General features: G+C 43.1%; 1 protein-coding gene across 1 annotated transcript in view; it reads right to left on the reverse strand.

Moving 5' to 3' along the window:
- Window positions 1-11,017: 11,017 nt before the first annotated feature.
- SEC63 (SEC63 homolog, protein translocation regulator) overlaps window positions 11,018-19,472 on the reverse strand; it is a 71,607-nt gene continuing 63,152 nt past the window's right edge. Inside the window, exons 20-21 of the mRNA XM_059401151.1 lie at window positions 13,131-13,235; window positions 11,018-12,094 (exon numbers count right to left, since the gene is read on the reverse strand). Of these exons, the coding sequence (XP_059257134.1) occupies window positions 11,951-12,094; window positions 13,131-13,235 (249 nt within the window). The 3' untranslated portion in view covers window positions 11,018-11,950. The remainder of the gene's footprint in view (window positions 12,095-13,130; window positions 13,236-19,472) is intronic.

A 19,472-nucleotide genomic window follows, 5' to 3' on the forward strand; every position in this document is an offset into this window, starting at 1 on the left:
GGTAAGTATTGTCCCAAGTACGTAAGTATGTGTCAAATATTGCCCAGGACACACGCTAAAAAAATTTGCTGTTCATCCGAAATTCAAATGGACCCCGGGGTCCTTCCTGTGGGAGCGGAGCCCCGGCACCCCTGCTCCGGTCGCCCAGCAAGTGGGAGACAGCTCGGCCGGGCGTGCGGCTGGTCCTAAGGAAGAGGGGTCCGTTGGGTGAGGGAAGCTACCCTCCCCGCTCTAGAGACAGACCCCGAAAGCTCACTGGGCATCTCTGAGGCCTGAACGTAGGTAGCTGTCCCCTTCCCCCGGGGTGGCCTGGGGACAGGGGGAGGGCCCAGCACGAAGCAGGGCGCACCTCGACGCATCTGAGAGGCCAAACGGGCCAGCGGCCCGAGCTCCCTTTGGCGTCCGGGGTCCGGGGACAGCAGCTCAGGGCTGGCAGCGCGCTCAGAGGCCATGGTCGGTCAGCCATGGGGAGGCCCGGGGCCGCCCTGGGTTCCGGGGGGCCTGGGGCCTGGCCCGCGGCCGAGGGGGCCCGGCGGAGCTGGGGGGCGGGGACCCTGCAGCAGAGCTCCAGCCGCCCCGCTGGGGCCCGCAGGCTCCAGGAAGGGGCACGGCATATCCCCCGCCCCGCGCGCCGACCGGGCCCTCCTCGGCCGGCTCGCGCCCCCTGGCGGCCACAGCTGGGTCGCCCGCTCCCGCCGCAGTCGGGCCCGCGGAATGAGCACTTGCACTGGGGAGTGGGGGGGGGGGTGGGGGGGGACCGGGTGGGGCGGGTGGCGAGAGACGGGTGGGGTAGGCAGAGTCCTGGGGCAGCTCCTGCCCTCCCCTGGGGACAGGAAAGAAGAAAGTGACCATGTCCTCCGAAGGCACCTCTATCAGGGTCTTCGCGGATTAGGAACAGCTGAGACTCCCCCAAAGGACCTACCTTGTCACCCACATCTGCTGGCGGAACTAAGCTCTCGCTTGCATGTCCCCCAGGGAAGATCTTCATTCCTCCCCAGGGTATCTTTGCCTGTCTCCTCTGCAGGGATTCGGGAGCTTAATGCTTTGCTGGTCCCAGTATGTGTGTGATAGGGGAATCCCATCTTTTGAAATGTAAGACTTGCCAAGCCTGCCAGCCGGCCTTGGAGATTTGGGACTCGCCAGCCTTCACCATCATGTGAGTCTTAAAATACACTGTCCATAAACTCCTTAAAATAAATCTAAAGATAGATAGATAGATAGATAGAGATATAGGTTTATTAATAGACATAGATGTGAGTAGATACATTCTCTTGGTTGTATCTCTAGAGAACTCTAGACTATCGCAGTGTCCCCAACTCAGGCCAGACCCGTCGCTCACCCAGTTCACAACTTGGCTCTAGCAATACCCTCCTTCTGCCTTACCAGTTTTTCCTATCCAGTAGATGTCCTTCTGCATAAAACATACTGTTGTTTCATCTTTTAAAAAGTCTTGTTTTGGAAATCTTAGAAGTTCTCTTCTGGATACTATCCCATTTCTTTGGTCGTTTTTGCAACAATCCTCTAACGAGTTATCTGTGCTCTCTGTCCCTCATTTCTCTCATCCTGTCCTCTTTGCTCGCCTATTCATTGTGAAACTGACACAAAGACAAAAAAGGTGGAGTAGGGTAAAAACATAAGCATACAACTTAATGATTTATCCACAACAAATTCCCTTGCTATCCCCATCCAGGTGGAGAAGCAGCACATTAGCCAGAGGATGGAAGCCTTCCTCGCACGACCTCTCACTTCTGACCCCGTTCTGCCCCCAAAGGTAACCATCATCCTTTTAGGAAAACCACTTTCCTGACGGACTTGATTGTTTTACCATGTCGGCATGCATCCCTAAATATTGCACTTTGATTTTACCTGTTTCCTGAGCTTTAAAAAATGGGATGATGGAAAATGTCTTCGGTGATTGGTTTCGGTGATTGGATAATATTGTGTTGGTAACATTCACCCATGTTGACATATGTAACTGCATTTCATCTGTTTTCATACTTTTTATATCACCTATGTTCTGAGAGTCAGGAATCATTTGTGTTTTAGCTGGGTGCTCTGGCTTATAGTCTCTCAAAGTGGTGGCAGTCAAGCTGTTGCCCGAGACGGTAATCTCTGAAGCCTTCACTCACTTCCATATTCACTCACAGGGCTGTTGACAGGGGATTAGGTCCTCGCCATGTGGGCCACTCCGTAGGAGTGCCTGCAACACAGATTCCCCAGAGCAAATAGTCTAAGAGAAAATAAGGGAGGGAACTCACGATGGAAGCTGCAATTTTTTTAATAACCGAATCTCAGAAGTGACACACCATCACTGTTGCTGTATGCTAATGATCACACAGACCAAGCTGGTCCAGTGGGGGAGGGGAATCAGCCCCGGATCTGAGCACTGGGAGGCAGGGGATCACTGTGATAGGAAAACCTATCACAACCTTTGTATAAACACAGAAAAATTTATTTATCCAGTCTATTATCAGTCCACATTTGGGTTGTTTCTACTGGTACGAATAGAGTTTCTATGAGCATTCTTAATACATATCTACTGGTACATACGTGCATGTGTTTCTGTCCAGTAAATACCCAAAACTGCAATTATTATGCCCCTGCCTGTGCGTAACTTCAGCTTGAGTAACAAAGGCACACTGCTTCACAAAGCGATCTAGGATTTATATTTTTATTGGGAGCAGGTAAGATTTTTAAGTGTCCACTCTTTGGTATCTTTGGTGCTAAGTGTCCACTCTTTGGTATCGCCAACTCTTCAACTTCTGCCTTCTGGTGAACAGGTAGTGATATCTCATTGTGGCTTTAATTTGCATTTCCCTGATGGATAAAGAACTTGAACAGCTTTTCATGTATTTGTTTTGCCCTTCGGATATAGTGTTTTGTGAAGTAGATATGGCACTCAGATCCTCCTTCAGGGAAGGTCGTGTTGCCTGGCAGCAGGGAGTGTGGTCGCCACACGGCCTCCAGCCAACGGTTCCTTCAGGGTTCACCTTGATACAGAAAGCCACCTTGGCAAGGTCATGCTCTTCCTGAGGAGTCCAAGCTCACTGAGCAAGGCAGGACTGTAGAAACACAGCCTTTTCAGCCCAGCACAGGACATACTAATAAGCAATATTCACTACTGAGCAACCCTCCTGGGTTGGCCCAGGCTTTGCTAGGCCTACGTCAAAGTTGAGCTCCTTTCTTTGCCCCATCCTGTTTCCTCCCTCTTTTGCTCACAATAAACATCTTGGCTCTTAATAAACATCTGAAACCGCAAACCCCGTCTCAGTGTCTGCTTCTGAAGGACCCAATCTGTGACTCCAAGTGTCTTTTTAAGCCTAGCGCCAATTTTTCCATTGAGTTGTCTTTCTCTCTCTCTCTCTCTCACCGGTTTGTAGGAGTCTTTTGTTTAGTATGGATTCAAGTGCTTTGTCAATTGTGTGTGTGGCAAGTATCTTCTCCCACACCAGGGCTTCCATTTTTCATCTCTTTATTGTGTCTTTGAAGAATCAAAGTCCTTCATTTGGATGTAATTCAATTTCTCAAAAAATTTTTTTTCCTTTTTAGACACGATCTTTGTAGCCTACCCGAAGGTCATAAATATCTCCTATATTCTAAAAGCTTTTATTGTTTGGCCTTTCAAATTTAGACTTCCAAGCCACCTGGAATTAATTGTTGCATAAAGGATGAGACGGGGCCCGTGCATTTTTCCCCACTCCCCTCCCAATGGGTATCCCATTGTTCCTAGGACCATATTTTCAAAATGCCTTCTTTTCCTTCACTGTACTACGACGCCGACTTGTCACATACACCCTGTGCATGAGTCTGTCCACATGTGTGGGCCTGTTTCTGGATTTCCCTTCTGTGTTACTGATCTCTTTGCTTTTGTCCCAGTACCACACTGCCCTAATTCCCATTTTCTTTCAAGCCCATTTGGAACGGGGTTTTGTCTCCAACTGTTCCCCTGCAATTGCTCTTAGGGAGATCAGCAACACTTCTTCCTGGGTAAGGCCAGTGTTCATCTCACTTGCCTTCACTTGTCACCTCACTTGCAGCAGGTGACACCGGAGCTACCCCTTCTCCTGACACAGCGTCTTCCAGGTCACCACATGCTTGGTTTTCCTGTGACCGCACCGTGTGCTCTTTCTCTGACTCCTCCGCCCTTACCCCCCCCCCCCCCCGAGTCTGATAATGTCAACCCCCCTTGGGGCCCTGACCTCTGTCTTTATTTCTTTGGGATTCTCATTCAGCATGGTAATGTCATTTAGCTCCAAGTTTGTATTCCTAACTAGATTTTGTTGGCCACGTCCAGACTCGTCCATCCAGCTGCCTCCCTAACTTCTCCACTTGAAGAATCTCAAACCAACTTCTATCTTTCCCCCCAGATTGGTTCCACATCTTGCCTTGACCTTCTCAGCTGCTGGCAAATTCCATCCTTCCACTTGCTCAGGAACATTCTTAGCAGCATCCTTACTCTTCCTTTTCTCTCTTAACCACATCCAATTCGTTAGGAAATCCTGCCAGCTTTACCTTCAAATCTGCGCGGCCCAAATCCAAACACCGCACCCCACCTCCCCAGCTGCCGTCCTCTCGGAGCCCCCATATGGACAAACGCACAGCACCTGCTGCCTTGAACGTAAGTAAAAACTCCCAGAAGATTTCTGCAATAACCTTCTTACCGGGTCTTCCTGCTTCAGCCCCTCTCTCTTTAGTCTAGTTTTTGGTTCGGTCTTTTTTTTTTTTTTTTTTTTTTTAAGATTGCATTTATGTGAGAGAGAGAGAAAGCTCCAGAAGGGGGAAGGTCAGAGGGAGAAGCAGGTTCCCCGCTGAGCAGGGAGCCCCATGCAGGACTCTACCCCAGGACTCCACGATCATGACCTGAGCTGAAGGCGGTGGCCTAACCAACGGAGAAACCCAGGCGCTCTGTCTTTGTTTTAAACACAACAGCAGGAGGGATCCTTTTGAGACAGGAAGAGATCCCATCGCTCCCCTGCTCAAAAACCGGCAATGGCTCCCACTTCCCTCAGAGTAGAAGCGGATGTCCGTACAAGGACCTGCAAGGCCCAGCCTGCTGCGGCTTCATTCTCTCTCCCCTGATTCACTCTGATGCGGCCGCTGGTGATCTGCCAACAGGCCAGACAGCTCCTGACAGCCCGTGTCTGGAACACTCGCCCCCAAGTACCTGCACCACTAACTTCTTCATCCCTTCCAGCCTCGACCCCAGTGTCAGCTTTAAGAGGAGTCTCCATCTTGACCCCGAAGACTGAACCCTGCCCTCGGGCTACCTTCTTTACCTTTCTCTACTCCTTTTTCCATTCCAGCTACCACGCTCGAATGTACTATTCACACCACTTATCGATCGTGTTTCTTGTTCATTCTTTTCTCCCTTGTAGAATGTAGGGCAGGGATCTTTTTCCGCTGTTCCTGTTCTCTCTGGGTTCCAAGCACCTGGGCCAAGAAGCAATAGCCCCTTTCTCCAGCCCTAGCCCCCCTAGAGCTGGCGCCTGCAAGGAGCTTCACGATGGGGCTCCCGCGGCCAGCTCTGCCCTAGGAAGCAGCGTGGGTCAAACCGAGAGGGCCATTTCCTCCGCCTGCAGACAGAGCATCTCACCAGGTCCCAGCACCTCCGCGCAGACCATCCCTAACTTCCCATGCCCATGAGGCCCCACGACTATGGGGTGGTGGGGGGCTCCCAACACAGCACCCCAGGGATTTCACTCCCAGCCCTACATTCCAGCTCTGGCTTCCGTGGAGGGCTTGGGAGCAGAACCCTGGTACCCAATGCAAAGTAAACTTGACAAATACTACTGAGATGGAGGAAGGCTTCTTAAAGATTTTTTTTCCTTGCTCTGAAAATTTTTCTTTTTAACACACATTCAAAATTTTACTCAAAACTCTGTTTTCATATGAAATGTGCTGCGCCTGATGTGTCACTCCTGACATTTACTGAGATACCCTGTCATTAAGTCAGCAGACTTGAAAGATGTGGGGGCTTTCGGTGTATAAAGAAATAATGCTGTGAATCATAACACTATAGCTTGATCTCCAATTCTCAAAAGCACTTTGATGAAAATCGCATTAATCCTTTTAACTTCCATGATAATAGGCCCAGATCAAGTGTTGGGGTAGTGGGGCAAGAGCTCCTTGGGATGGTGGGAAGAAGTGTAGCTGCAGAGTTCCAAACCAGGAGAGGATTGTGGGGCGAGCTGGAGCTCCAAGACCCTTGGAAGGGGCTCCTTGCCTCCCTTCAGCTAGGGCGCCCCTCCTGGTGCTCCCCCCTCTTTCTGTGTATATTGTCACATCAAGAGGAACTGTAGGCTTTTGGAGAAATTTGGAAAGTGACATAGGGCACAGCCAGTGACTGAAATCCTAAAAATGTGGCAGAGAATCAAGAAATCTAAAAGCTGGAGAGAAACTAACATAACACTGTATGTTAATTACACTGGAATTTTTTGAAAAAGCTGGAGAAACTTTGGATGTGATTATGAAGTAGACTAATTTTACAAAGCTATCGATGCAGACTAATGCATATACATGAGGGGAAGCTTTAGTTATCTTGGTAATACTGGATGCCTCAAAGGCAGTTTAGGGATCAAGATTTTTAAGTCTCTCATTGAATTTTAGTCACGTGCCTAATTCTTGATCAAATTGGCTATCACCAAATTTGATTACCCTCGCCATTCATCTGCATCATCTCTGGGCAACTTTTCACAGTCAAAACCAAAAATTAGTCTTCCTTCAAAGGATGATCATAGGTGCCAGCACGACTGTCCAGAATATCTCAGAGGTTCCTCAATTTTAACCAAAGGTCCAAAGACTCCCCGTAGGTAGATGTACGATGTATAGACTCCCCGTAGGTAGAGGTACTATGTATTTTGAATTCCAACTTTTGAGAGTTTTCCATAAGGGTCTTGTATTTCTGCACAACTTGTGAGCAGAGGCACTGAGCTTTTGTTCCGGACTTTTTTTTTTTTTTAATATTTATTTATTTGACAGAGATCACAAGTAGGCAGAGAGGCAGGCAGAGAGGAGGAAGCAGACTCCCTGCTGAGCAGAGAGCCCAATGTGGGGCTTGATTCCAGAACTCCGGGATCATGACCGGAGTCGAAGGCAGAGGCTTTAACCCACTGAGCCACCCAGGCACCCCTGTTCCAGACTTTTTATGTTTATATAGGAAACTAGCTTGGAGGACAGAATATCTTCCTCTTGGACAGCTTTGCTTATATACTCTTTAAAAGACTAGGCTTCCTATGCTAGAAATTCCTCAGCTGTGACTCAAGCATATTTATGTGCAGTATCTGCCTGAGCTGGCGGCTCCTGTAGCCCCGCGGAAGTGGGGAGACAAGAGGAGCAGATGGGGAGTGTGAAGCTCCCACAGCCTGCGGTGCCCCTGATCCGGGACTCTCCTGAGAGAGGAGCCTAACTGTGGCAGGTTAACTCATTAGGTTCTTCATACCAACGACCCCCCCCAATTTAAATTTAATAGAACAGGATTTTTTAGTCCGACCTAATTTTCCACCTCTCTCGCAAATGATCTAATACAATTCCAGCACAATGAATAAATACAGATTGCCTTCTGGATTTTTTTGCGAAGGGACCTAGCATTTCCAGCTAGAAACCTGAGACGTAAATATAATCTATGAAAGGATACATGTAAGAAAGACAAAGGTTAGGTAGGGCTAAAAGAGTAAAGGGGAAGGAAGTAATCCTAGAAGGTGGAAATAGGAATAAATCACAAAGCATGTCTTTAAATTTTGGTTTAGTCCCACAAGCTAAGCCAGTCTTTGCTAATGAAAATTGTAGCCCTATCGCCCTCTACCGGAACCAGGCTGGAAACTACAGGGAAATAGTCTGAAGCTGCTCTTAGGGAAACTGCTCCCATGTCTGTTATCTATTGCTACCATTTTCCAGATTTTAAAGTGTAAACCTCGGGTGTTCAGAAAGATAAAGGAACACAGCTCCCTTTGCACATGCAGCCTGACAGGTTAATGCTGAAACACCTGGTGCAGAAGAGAGTGGACAGTCCTTCCCATACTCACCTTTAATTTGTGGCAGCCAGATTACAAACCTCTAACAGCTGTCGCCTCTGCTGGACGTCCTAGCAAGCAGTCCCTAGCACTTCAACCTCTACCTGCCCCACTTCCACTCCATGGACATCTGCTTAGAACTCCTCCCTCATTTCTTAACCCCATCATGAAACCTACTCAGTTCAGCTTAGTGTCATTTGCTCCCAGGGACTACAGTTGGGCTAGACAGAGTGAATGCCAGCTCCCAGCAGAGTAACATCACATTGTGAATTCAAGTAGTGAGTGCCAAAGGTGCAAACCTTCATTTTAGCTTAAGTGCCACCCTATTTATATGTAAAAGCAATGTATCCAAATGTTTCGATCATGCACTGAAATCGGAAAAAAAAATAATGCACCAATAAATGTATTTATTTATTTACGAATTGTAGAAGTGTACAATTGTACAATATATTATGTACATTATAAAACACACAAAAATAGAAATTTAAAAGGATGAGAGTAAATACAAATAACCATTTTCCCATTTTCCCCCACGCACTGATTATCTGCGTACCGCAGGGACAGAACACACTCCCACCTGAAACCACAGTCCTAAAGCACGCCAATGATCGCTGTATTTGGATTTTTAGCTCAGTTTACAGAAAAATGTACAGCTTTTTAAAGTTTTGCAAAATAGCCCCAGTATCTAGCTAAATGTGTGAAGATGTTTGATGCTAACTTCAGACCTATTTGGACTAATCACAGCACAGCTAGTGAAATGTTAGTTTATGGTTCACTGATAGCCGTTCCATTTTAAGGCAAACTAAATAGGGGATTTCATGGAGTTGAGTAGGAAGAGTTGGAGAGAAAAATGCTTTAAAGAAATACTTAAAGGAGGAGGGTTGCTTATTAAAAAAATAAAGAGCCAATAGCTAGCTTCTAAAAAAAAAAAAAAAAAATCCTCACCTACAGTGGGAAAGACTTAAAAAAAAAAAAAAAAAAGAAAAAAGCATTCCAAACAATGGCCTTTAGTTAATGCATATGGATTAGAATGGCTTGCCACACTTCTGCCTGTCCTAATACCAGTGAGTCCTTGAGAACTTGGATTCTCTTGTGTTTATAGCCCCAGGATCCAATCACAGACCCAGGCTCTTACAACCTCATTGAATATATGATGAATGTTGAACAACTGCTCAAAAAATATGTAGAGTGCTAAATCACATTTTGAAATAATTGTTGCTAAAGAACACTCCAGCATCTGGTTTTGATTTGTTAAAGCAAATAACTAGATAAACGTCATGGTCGGTGATGCACTCAGAGAGCTTCATTACATTCCTCAACATCCTTCCGCACCGCCCCCTGCCCCCAATCAGTCCTCTGGCAACCCCTATCCCTGATGCTTGCACCGAGCTCTGAGCTTCCTGCCAGGCAGTGGAGGGCCGTGGGCAGTTTCGTCCTTCTCCACCCCTCAGTGCAAGCTGGGAGAACTAGGAGAGTATTGTCTTCTACAGAGAACCTTGCTCGAAGTGTTTAGTTTTTTAAAAATATTCATGAAAACCTAACAACTTTTAGATAGGACACGAACATCTGACTTCTGATACTGAGATACACACATAACCAACAACTGCTAGAACTTCCACCGTGGCCTCCTCATGGAAGAGTTATCTTTTAATAGGTTCTTCTCCAATTTAAAGAGATTAGATTATTATACAATTTAAGTAACTTGATTTCATTAATAACCAGTTTCACTTTGTATACACACTGAATGTTTTCACCTATGTGTTCATTTATTCTGTTGACAAAAATGTCGGTTTCTTGATGAAAACAAAACTAAAACTACACTGAATTTCCATTAGATTAAATGCAAACCAGGGTTGGTTTATCAAATCTTGATCAAAAGAAGAAGGGATATGGAGTTCAGAGATTTGCTGGAGAGATGGGAGCCATAAACTGAAGGCTCAGTTCTTTCACTATTGCAGTGTGGAAAGAGTTTTTTTTAACCTAAAGTACCAATTAGAGGGTAATGTACTTGTGTGGTTGGGAAGTACGTATGTACCACCCAAAGGGAAAGGAAACCAGACTGGTGGGATCTTCTAAGGTCAAGGTGATGCTGGTTTTTTCTAAGTACTGTGCTGAGTGACTGGGTTGTGAAATCACCCTTTGGAGTCTTGAACACAGAAAGCCAGCTGTTTGGAAGAATAAAACCTCAGACAAAATAGCCACTAGAATGGAAATATTTTTCTTGAGTATTATCTTTCAGGAAAACCAGAACGTGTGCACATTACACATTGTTCGCTCACAATTCCCAGCACCCCCTTTCGCTTGTTGCTACAGGCTGGCCTCCCGTCTGGCCGGACACTGCAGCTCCCCAGAAACACTGGACTCAACAAGTGAACCCACCCTCTACTTGTAAAATGAAACAAACACTCAGTGGCACTACCCTAAAAAGGAAGGGTCTCCCTAAACACCTTTAAAAACAAAACAAAACAACAACAACAAAAAAAAGTGATGGAATTTCCAGTGAAGAAACTGCTTTGAGAATACTGTAGAAATCGTATCCTAAAACCATTCATGTTTTTGGTAGTTTTCAAATTTTATTTCCAACTACTGCAGTAACAAAATACCAGTGATAATTCTGCATGGAATGTGGCAACCTTTTAAATCAATAAGGTCACAAATTAGTATTCCAACAGCACTTTGGCCTATGGAGATTTTGATAGGGGAGGATTATTACAATCAGTCCTGTAATATTACAGACACATGCTTCTTCAGTGTCTAGTGATAAAAATATTCATCTTACCTCAATGTTTCATCATGTATACATTTCTACTCTTTATAAGCACTTATCTTCTGGGCTGCAATGGGTCAGGGGGAAATCCCTCCCGCACGTGGGTTTCTCTATACCATACAGAAATAGCGATCACTTCTGCAGTAATGTACATTATTAAATTTTTAGTTGAAAATTAAAGAGTGAATTATTCTATTATATCCTTTCCCTGTAAGTAAAAAGACACACACCATTACAAACGTAAAATGAGTCAAACTTCTATTTTATTGACAGGAGTCCAAAATGAATACAAAAAGATGCCTCCTTTGCATGTTATTATTTTTTTTCCTTAAAAGTCTTCTGAGTCAGGTAGATTAAAAGCTAAGAATGTATTTCAGCTTTTATAGTGAACCTTTTAAAAAAGGTTTAATAAATGAGTCACCAACATCAGAGAACATATGGTCCCACAATCGTTTTTAGACCTATAGCTTATAAAAAGAATTAGATCCTGCACTGATCTGCTAAAATAGAGGCTTAAAAATGTTTTAAGCCATTAAAAGCCATGTTTATTAATCTGATAACTCTGGGCAATTAAGAAAAGGAAAATCCCCAATGTAGCCCTCTATATTATGTGGAATGTGACAGAATGCCAACTTATGACCAAGACAGGTAAAAATAAAAAGTTTAAAGCTATGAATGGAGCTGTTATAAATAGTCTTGTATCACTGCAAAATGTCAATAAATGAATGACAGAGCTTATCAAAAGATTAAAACTTGAGCAGATGTTACTTAAAATATTTGTGTGGTGTTTATCACCCTTTAATGTTTGCTGAAAACTAAAGCTAAACAAAGAAAAACTGCTCACTTATAGACTGGTTTTCATGTACCTTTACTTTTACTGGGACCATAAATTGATCAGATAATACATAGCCCACACTCTGGACAGTTATAACAAAGGGTTTATTATCGTTTGCCGATGAAATAAATGCACCATCCCATACCTGAAAGGCTTTAACAAGCCTGAAGCATTTTTCAGACTGTACCAAGGCTTCCCCAAGGCCTAGTTATATTATGCACCCATTTCTAGTAAAGAACTAATACCTCCCTCAACATCAGTTCTGTACTGTTTCTGGTTTATTATACACTTCCGAAACAGCAAAGAGTTGCAAATACTGTGGTCCATTCAGAGCATGGCTTAGTCATCATCTTCCTCCTCCTCTTCCTCCTCCTCAAAGCTATCTTCAAAGCCCTCGCTGTCCTCCTGGTCTTCATCCCCCTCTATTGCTGTATCCCACTGCGGGTGATTTTCTGGTACAGGTTTAGCCTCATGAACTTCCAACTACAAAGAAGAATTAATTGCAGACATCAGAAATTTGGGGAAATAGCTGATAAAGAAAAGGTTTTCTTTGACCACGGCAATTATAAAGAAATAGACCATAAATGGTTGTTAACTCCAAATTTAACACACTTATTTAAAATAGATATTCGTCCCAGAAATAAAAAGGTAATCTACTCACATACGAATATAGTCAAATTTCTAATATGGTTTGACATTTTAATTCTATAGAAGCTATACTATTAATTCTGTACAATGAAAGATTAATTGTGCTTCTTGAGCAAGAACACTGAGTTATGTCTTAGTGCGTCTGGTGTCTTAGTAAGTCTGCTGAGAGAAGAAAATGTCAAGTGTGACTTTCAAAAAGGTATTTTCCAGCCTCCATACTCAAAGTAAAATTCTATAAGCAATGGAAAGAAATACAGTACCCTTGCGGGAAAACACAGGCCTGCCTCTACCAGCTCCCTTTACTTTGGGACTCCAGTGCACCACACAATAATACTCCAACACAGTGTTTACACAACAGAAGGCCTTTTATGGTTTCAAGTGAAAGTGGTAAACACTGACAGGAACGTGCTTCAGATAATACTTAAACAAAGTGTATAGGATGATTAAAAACAAACTAATCTCAGAAACTAATGAACACTCCAACAGAATCTGTGGGAAAATATGTGTACTTTTCTAAAAAGCAAACATACAAAAAACCCCAACAACAAAAATCCAGAACCCAGTTGATGAGGCCCTGTAAAGTCACAGCATACCAGAGGATATTAGGAGTATCAATTAAGTAATCTATATTTAATATTCTAAATAAGTCTAATAATTTATACTCAAGGCTCTAAAGCATTATGTTCCTTTAGCTCAACAAGTTTAGATTATTATTTAAAGAGTAGACCACTGAGTGTATCATATACAAAGTATGAGAGGACATCTTTTTCCCTCTCTTATTCTACATTTCAGATCCAGAAATGCTTTCCTAGTATATTAAGCATACATTCAAATAGGCAACCATATTTATTGAAGAGTCACTTATTCTTACCTTCAAGGGTTTAATCTGATCCAAACCCATATAGGAGTCTGATCTCAGAAACACTGTATACTGATAATTTCCAGGCTTGCCTGGTGCAGGAAACTTCAGTTCTACCTAGAAGAAAAAAAACAGCACTTAAAATCCGTATTTTGAGAAATGGAAGAAAGAACATCATCTAGGTCTTTTATTATATTCTTTAATAATAAACTAGTAAAGGTGTTTCCCTGAGTTCTATGAGACATTCTAGCAAATTATCAGACTCAAGGAGGGGGGTCACAGAAACCCTAATTCATAGCCAGCTGGTTGAGACTTGCAACTGGCATTCTGAAGCACGTGGTGAGGGGTTGGGCGGTGGAGTCTTAAGGAACTGAGCCCTCACCCTGTGGGATCCGATGCTAACTCCAGATATATAGTGCCAGCATTGAGCTAAGATGCAGGACACTCAGCTGGTGTGAGAGACAACTGCTTGGTATGGGGAAAAACCCACACACCTGGTGTCAAAAATCTTGTGTGACAGTAATGTGAGTAAATGAGAAACACACAGAAATGAGTTTTTCTTTACAAATGCCCAGTGCTGGAAATAACCACATGATTTCACTCCTATGTGGAATCTAAAAACAAATGAATAAACAAACAAAAAACAGAATCTGATCTATAAATACAGAGAAGAAACTGACGGTTGACTGAGGGAATATTAGGGGGATGAGGGGTTGAGCGAAATGGGTGAAGGGGAGTGGGAGAGACAGGCTTCCAGTTATGGAATGAATAAGTCATGTAACCAAAAGGTACAGCATAGAAAACAGAGTCATTGTGAACATAGTATAATAAATAGAGAAGCTGAATCACTGTTATATACCTGAAATTAATGTAACATTGTATGTCAACTATACTCAAATGAAAGAAATTTTTTTAAAATGTGCCTAGTGCCTTAAAATGTCAAGAAGATACTTATCTCCTTTTAAATCATAAGCTTCATACACAAAGAGTTACAAACTCTTAAAAATTTCAATTCCAGGGAAAGAAGATGGCAGGGAAGTAGGTAGGCTCACAACATCCCATGTACACAACTAGATACCATCTAATCATTCTAAATACCGCAGCAATCAAACAGCTAAGGGCTGTGAGAGAGAGAGAAGAGGCCATGTCGAAGATTAGGTAGGAAGTGTAGAGACACAGTTTGGAAGAGAAATGGATCATGGCCACTGCAGTAGGAAGCGAGTGGCAGTTGGAGGGAAGGGCATGAGACAACCCAGCACACAGGGGAGTGCACGGGGGGGGGGGGGGGAAGGAATTCCCACGGCAATGGGCTTAGAAAGCAAGAGAGCCCAAATTTCGTGAATTCTTGCAACCAGCAGGGCTTAAAGCCTGGAGCTTTATTTATTCCTTTAATAAAAATGTTTATTTATTTATTTGATAGAGAGAGAGAGTACAAGCAGGGGGAGCAACAGGGAGACGGGAAGCAGGCTCCTGCTGGGCAGAAAGCAAGATGTGGGGCTCAATCCCAGGACTCTGGGATCACGACCTGAGCCAAAGGCAGACAGTTAACCAACTGAGCCATCCCGGCACCCCAAGCCTGGCGTTTTAATGGTCAGCATGCTTGGTTATGGGAGAGCTCAGAGGGCACTGGGGCTGCTCTCAGAGAAAAGGCAGGGCAAACGGTCCATGGACATACAGCATGGAAACAGCGACCTGAAAAGCGCAAGGGGCACACAGTGGGGAGGGTATTTGCTCATCTCAGAGGGCACCAGAGACCCCCCTCTGGGGCCATTACCCCCACCTCACCCCTCAGCACAAGAGAGGGCCACGTGCAGGAAGCAGTGATGGGCTGATACTCACTGCCTAACTTGCTTACACCAAGCCCCCAACACCTGTACTCCAGTGGAACCATCCCTCCCAGTCACACTTGCCCCAGTCCCAGCACAGTGGGCGCCAAGTTTGACAGGTCCTCAGTTCCCACGGTGGTGGCAACAGGACTTTCACAAGCAGACCAGAACACACCTAGTTAAAACTTGCCACATTCAGGCCAGGGACCAAACATTGCCCACCAAGAGGCAAAGGGACCCTCTGCAGACAACTGGCCTGAAAAATAAAGCAGCCAGAACACAAAAGCAAAGCCCACACAGCACACATTGGAGACACCAGGCCCTAGGGAACAAGGGACACTACACTGTAGAGCACTATATAGGACTTCCTCTAAGTAAAGCCATTATTCTCAAGAACAGGAGACATAGCTGACTTTCCTACAAAGAGAAACAGGCACAGAGACACAGACAAAATGAGAAGAGAGAGGAATCTCTCCTAAAAGAAAGAAAAGGACGAGGCCATGGCAGAAGATCTAAGCAAAACAGATGTAAGGAACATGCCTGGTAGAGAACCTAAAGCAATGATCCTAAGGATACTCACTGGGCTTAAGCGAATAGTGGAAAACATCAGTGAGACCATTAACACAGAGATAAGGAATAACATAGCAGAGATAAGGAGCTCAATAAAAAAATTAGACACACTTGATGGAATGAATGGCAGGGTGGAAGCAGCAGAGGAACAAATTAATGACCCCGAAGACTAAAGAAAACAATAAACAGATCAATGAAATGAACAGTTGGTCCTTAAAAAACAAACAAACAAACAAACAAACAATAAAACTGATAAACCTCTACCCAGTTATCAAGAAAAAGACCCAAATACATAAAGTTGCAAATGAAGAAGGAGAAATTAACAACCACCACCACAGAAATACAATTGTAAGAGATTATTATGAAAAACTATATACCAACAAATTGGACAACCTAGAAAAAATGGATGAATTCCTAGAGCCATACAGCCCACCAAAACTAAAACAGGAAGAAATATGAAAACTTGAACAGAATGACAACCAGCAAAGAAATTGAATCAGTAATCAAAAAACAAGTCCAGGACCAGATCTCTACTAAACATAAAGAAGAGTTACTACCTATTCTCAAACAATTCCAAAAAACAGAAAAGGACGGGAAACTTCCAAATTCATTCTAGGACAGCATTACCCTCCTACCAAAACCAAATGAAAATAACACAAAAAAAAGAGAACCACAGGCCAATACTTCTAATGAAAACAAGCAAAAACCCTCAATAAAATACTAGCAAAATGAATCCAACAATACACTAAAAAATCATTCACCATGAAGAAGTGGGATTTTTTCCTTGGGTTGCAAGGTTGGTTCAATATTCTCAAGCCAATGTGATACATCACATTAATAAGAGAAAGGATAAAAGCCATAGGATCATTCCAATAAACACAGAAATAGCATCTGACAAAGTAAAACATCCATTCATGATAAAAACCCTCAACAAGGGGCACCCGAGTGGCTCAGTCAGTTAAATGTCTGACTCTTGATCTCAGTTCAGGGTCATGAGTTCAAGCCCTGCATTGGGCTCTGTGCTGGGTGGGGAGCCTACTTAAAAACAAAACAACACAAAACCAAAAACACCCTCAATAAAGTAGGTATGCAGAACATACCTCAACATAATAAAGGCCAGCCATATATGCAAAACCCCAATGCTAGCACCACCCTCAATGGAGTAAAACTGAGAGCCTTGCTCCTAATGTGAAGAAGACAAGGATGTCTACTCTCATCACTTTTATTCAACATAGTACCAGAAGTCCTAGCTACAGCAATCAGACAACAGAAAGAAATAAAAGGCATCGAAATTGGTAAGAAAGAAAGAAATCTTTCAATATATGCCGATGACATCATACTATACACAGAAAACCCAAAAGACTCCATCAAAAAACTTCTAGAACTGATAAAAAACCAATGTATAGATATCTGCTGCATTTCTATACACCAAAAATGAAGCAGCAGAAAGAGAAATTAAGGAATCAATCCCATTTACAACTGTATCAAAAGCAGTAGAATACCCAGGAATAAATCTAACCAAGGATGTTTATTCCTATACTCTGAAAACTATAAAACACTGATGAAAGAAATTGAAGACACAAAGAAATGGAAAGACATTCTAGGCTCCTGGACTGGAAGAACAAATATTGTTACAATGTCTATACTACCTAAAGCAATCTACACATTCAATGCAATCCCTACCAAAATACCAACAGCATTTTTCCAGAACCAGAACAAATAATCCTAAAATTTATATGGAACCACAAAGACCCCGAATAGCCAAAGTAATACTGAAAAAGAAAAGCAAAGCTGGAGGCATCACAATTCCAGAGTTCAAGTTATATTACAAAGCTGAAATGATCAAAACAGTATGGTACTGGCACAAAAACAGACACAAAGATCAATGGAACAGAACAGAAAATCTCTAAACCCACAATTATATGGTCAATTCATCTTCAACTAAGCAGGAAAGAGTATCTAGTGGGAAAAAGTCTCTTCAACAAATGGTTTTGGACAGCAACGTGGCCATGAACCTGGACCACTTTCTTACCCTACATATAAAAATAAATTCAAATGGATTAAAGACCTAAATGTGACACTTGAAACCACAAGAATCCTAGAAGAGAAGACAGGCAGTATCTTCTTTGACATCGGCCATCGCAACTCTTTTCTAGATAGGTCTCCTGAGTCAAGGAAAACAAAAGCAAAAATAAACTATTGGGACATCATCACATAAAAAGCTTCTGTATAGTAAATAATCAACAAAAACCTACGGAATGGGAGAAAATAGTTGCAAATGATTTAGCTGATAAAGAGTTAGTAACCAGTGGGGCACCTGGATGGTTCAACTGATTAAGTGTCCAACTCTTGATTTTGGCTCAGGTCATGATCTCAGGGTCATGGGACGGAGCTCTGTGTCAGGCTCCTCACTCAGTCAGCAGTCTGCTTCTCTCCCTTCTCCCTCTGCTCCTCCTCCTGCTCTCTCTCCCTCTTCTCTCAAATAAGTAAATATTAAAAAAAGGGAGGGGAGGACTAGTATCCAAATATATAAAGAACTTATAAAACTCAATACACAAAAAACAAGTATTCCAATTAAAATGGACAAAAGAGAAGGTTCCATGTGCACTTGAGAGGAATGAGTATTCTGTTGCTTTAGGGGTCAATGTTCTGTATCTATCTATGAGGTCCATCTGGTCCAATATGTCATTCAATGCTCTTGTTTCTTTATTGATTTTTTGCTTCGATGATCTATTACTGAGAGAGGGGTGTTAAGATCTCCTACTATTAATGTATTCATATCAATATGACTCTTTATCTTGATTAATAGTTTTCTTATGTAATTGGCTGCTCCCATAATGGGGGCATAGATATTTACAATTGTTAGTTCTTCTTGGTGGGTAGTCCCTTTAAGAATTATGTAGTGTCCTTCTGTATCTTTGACTACAGTCTTTTTAGTTTAAAATCTAATTTATCTGATATGAGAATCGCTACCCTGGCCTTCTTTTGAGGCCCACTAGCATGAAAGATGCTTCTCCATCCCTTCACTTTCAGTCTGGGTGTATCCTTGGGTTCAAAATGGGTCTCCTAGACAACATATGGATGGGTCCTGTCATTTTATCCAATCTGCTACCCTGTGTCGTTTTATGGGCGCATTTAGGCCATTCACATTGAGAGTAATTATTGATAGATATGTTTTTATTGACATTGTGTTACCTTTGAAGTCTTTCTTTCTGTAGATTGTCTCCATATTTCTGTTCAATGATATTCTTAGGATTTTTTCTCTTTTATAGAACCCCCCTTAATATTTCCTGCAGTGCCGACTTGGCGGTCGCATACTCTTTTAAGCCTTGCCGGTCTTGGAAACTCTTTATCTCTCCATCCATTTTGAATGTCAGTCTTGCTGGATAAAGTATTCTTGGCTGCATGTTCTTCTCATTTAGTGCCCTGAATATATCTTGCCAGCCCTTTCTGGCTTGCACAGGTTTCTGTGGACAGGTCTGACGTTATTCAGATGGGTTTTCCTCTGTACGTAAGGAGCTTCTTTGTCCTTGCTGCCTTCAAGAGAGCCTGTCTACAATTATGATTCCTCATTTTTACTATCAGGTGTCTCGAGGACTTTCAAGATTCTATAATCTTGGGGGGAGACCGTTCTGCCTCTAGTACATGAACACTGGTTCCATTTGCGAGATTGGGAAAATTTTCATGGAGAATTTGTTCCACTATATCTTCTAGACTTCTTTCTTTCTCCTCCCCTTCAGGGATTCCAATAATTCTGACACTGGAACGTTTCATGGCGTCATTTATTTCCCTAATTCTGTTTTCGTGGCTTCTAAGCTGTTTGCTCCAGGCTTCCTCCTGATCCTTTCTCTCTATCTGTTTGTCCTCCATATCACTAATTCTATCTTCTGTCTCAGTTACCCTAGCTTTTAGAGAATTTAGATTAGATTGGAACTCATTGAGAACATTGTGAACATCA

Source organism: Mustela nigripes, chromosome 5 (assembly GCF_022355385.1).
Source record: "Mustela nigripes isolate SB6536 chromosome 5, MUSNIG.SB6536, whole genome shotgun sequence".
NCBI lineage: Eukaryota > Metazoa > Chordata > Mammalia > Carnivora > Mustelidae > Mustela > Mustela nigripes.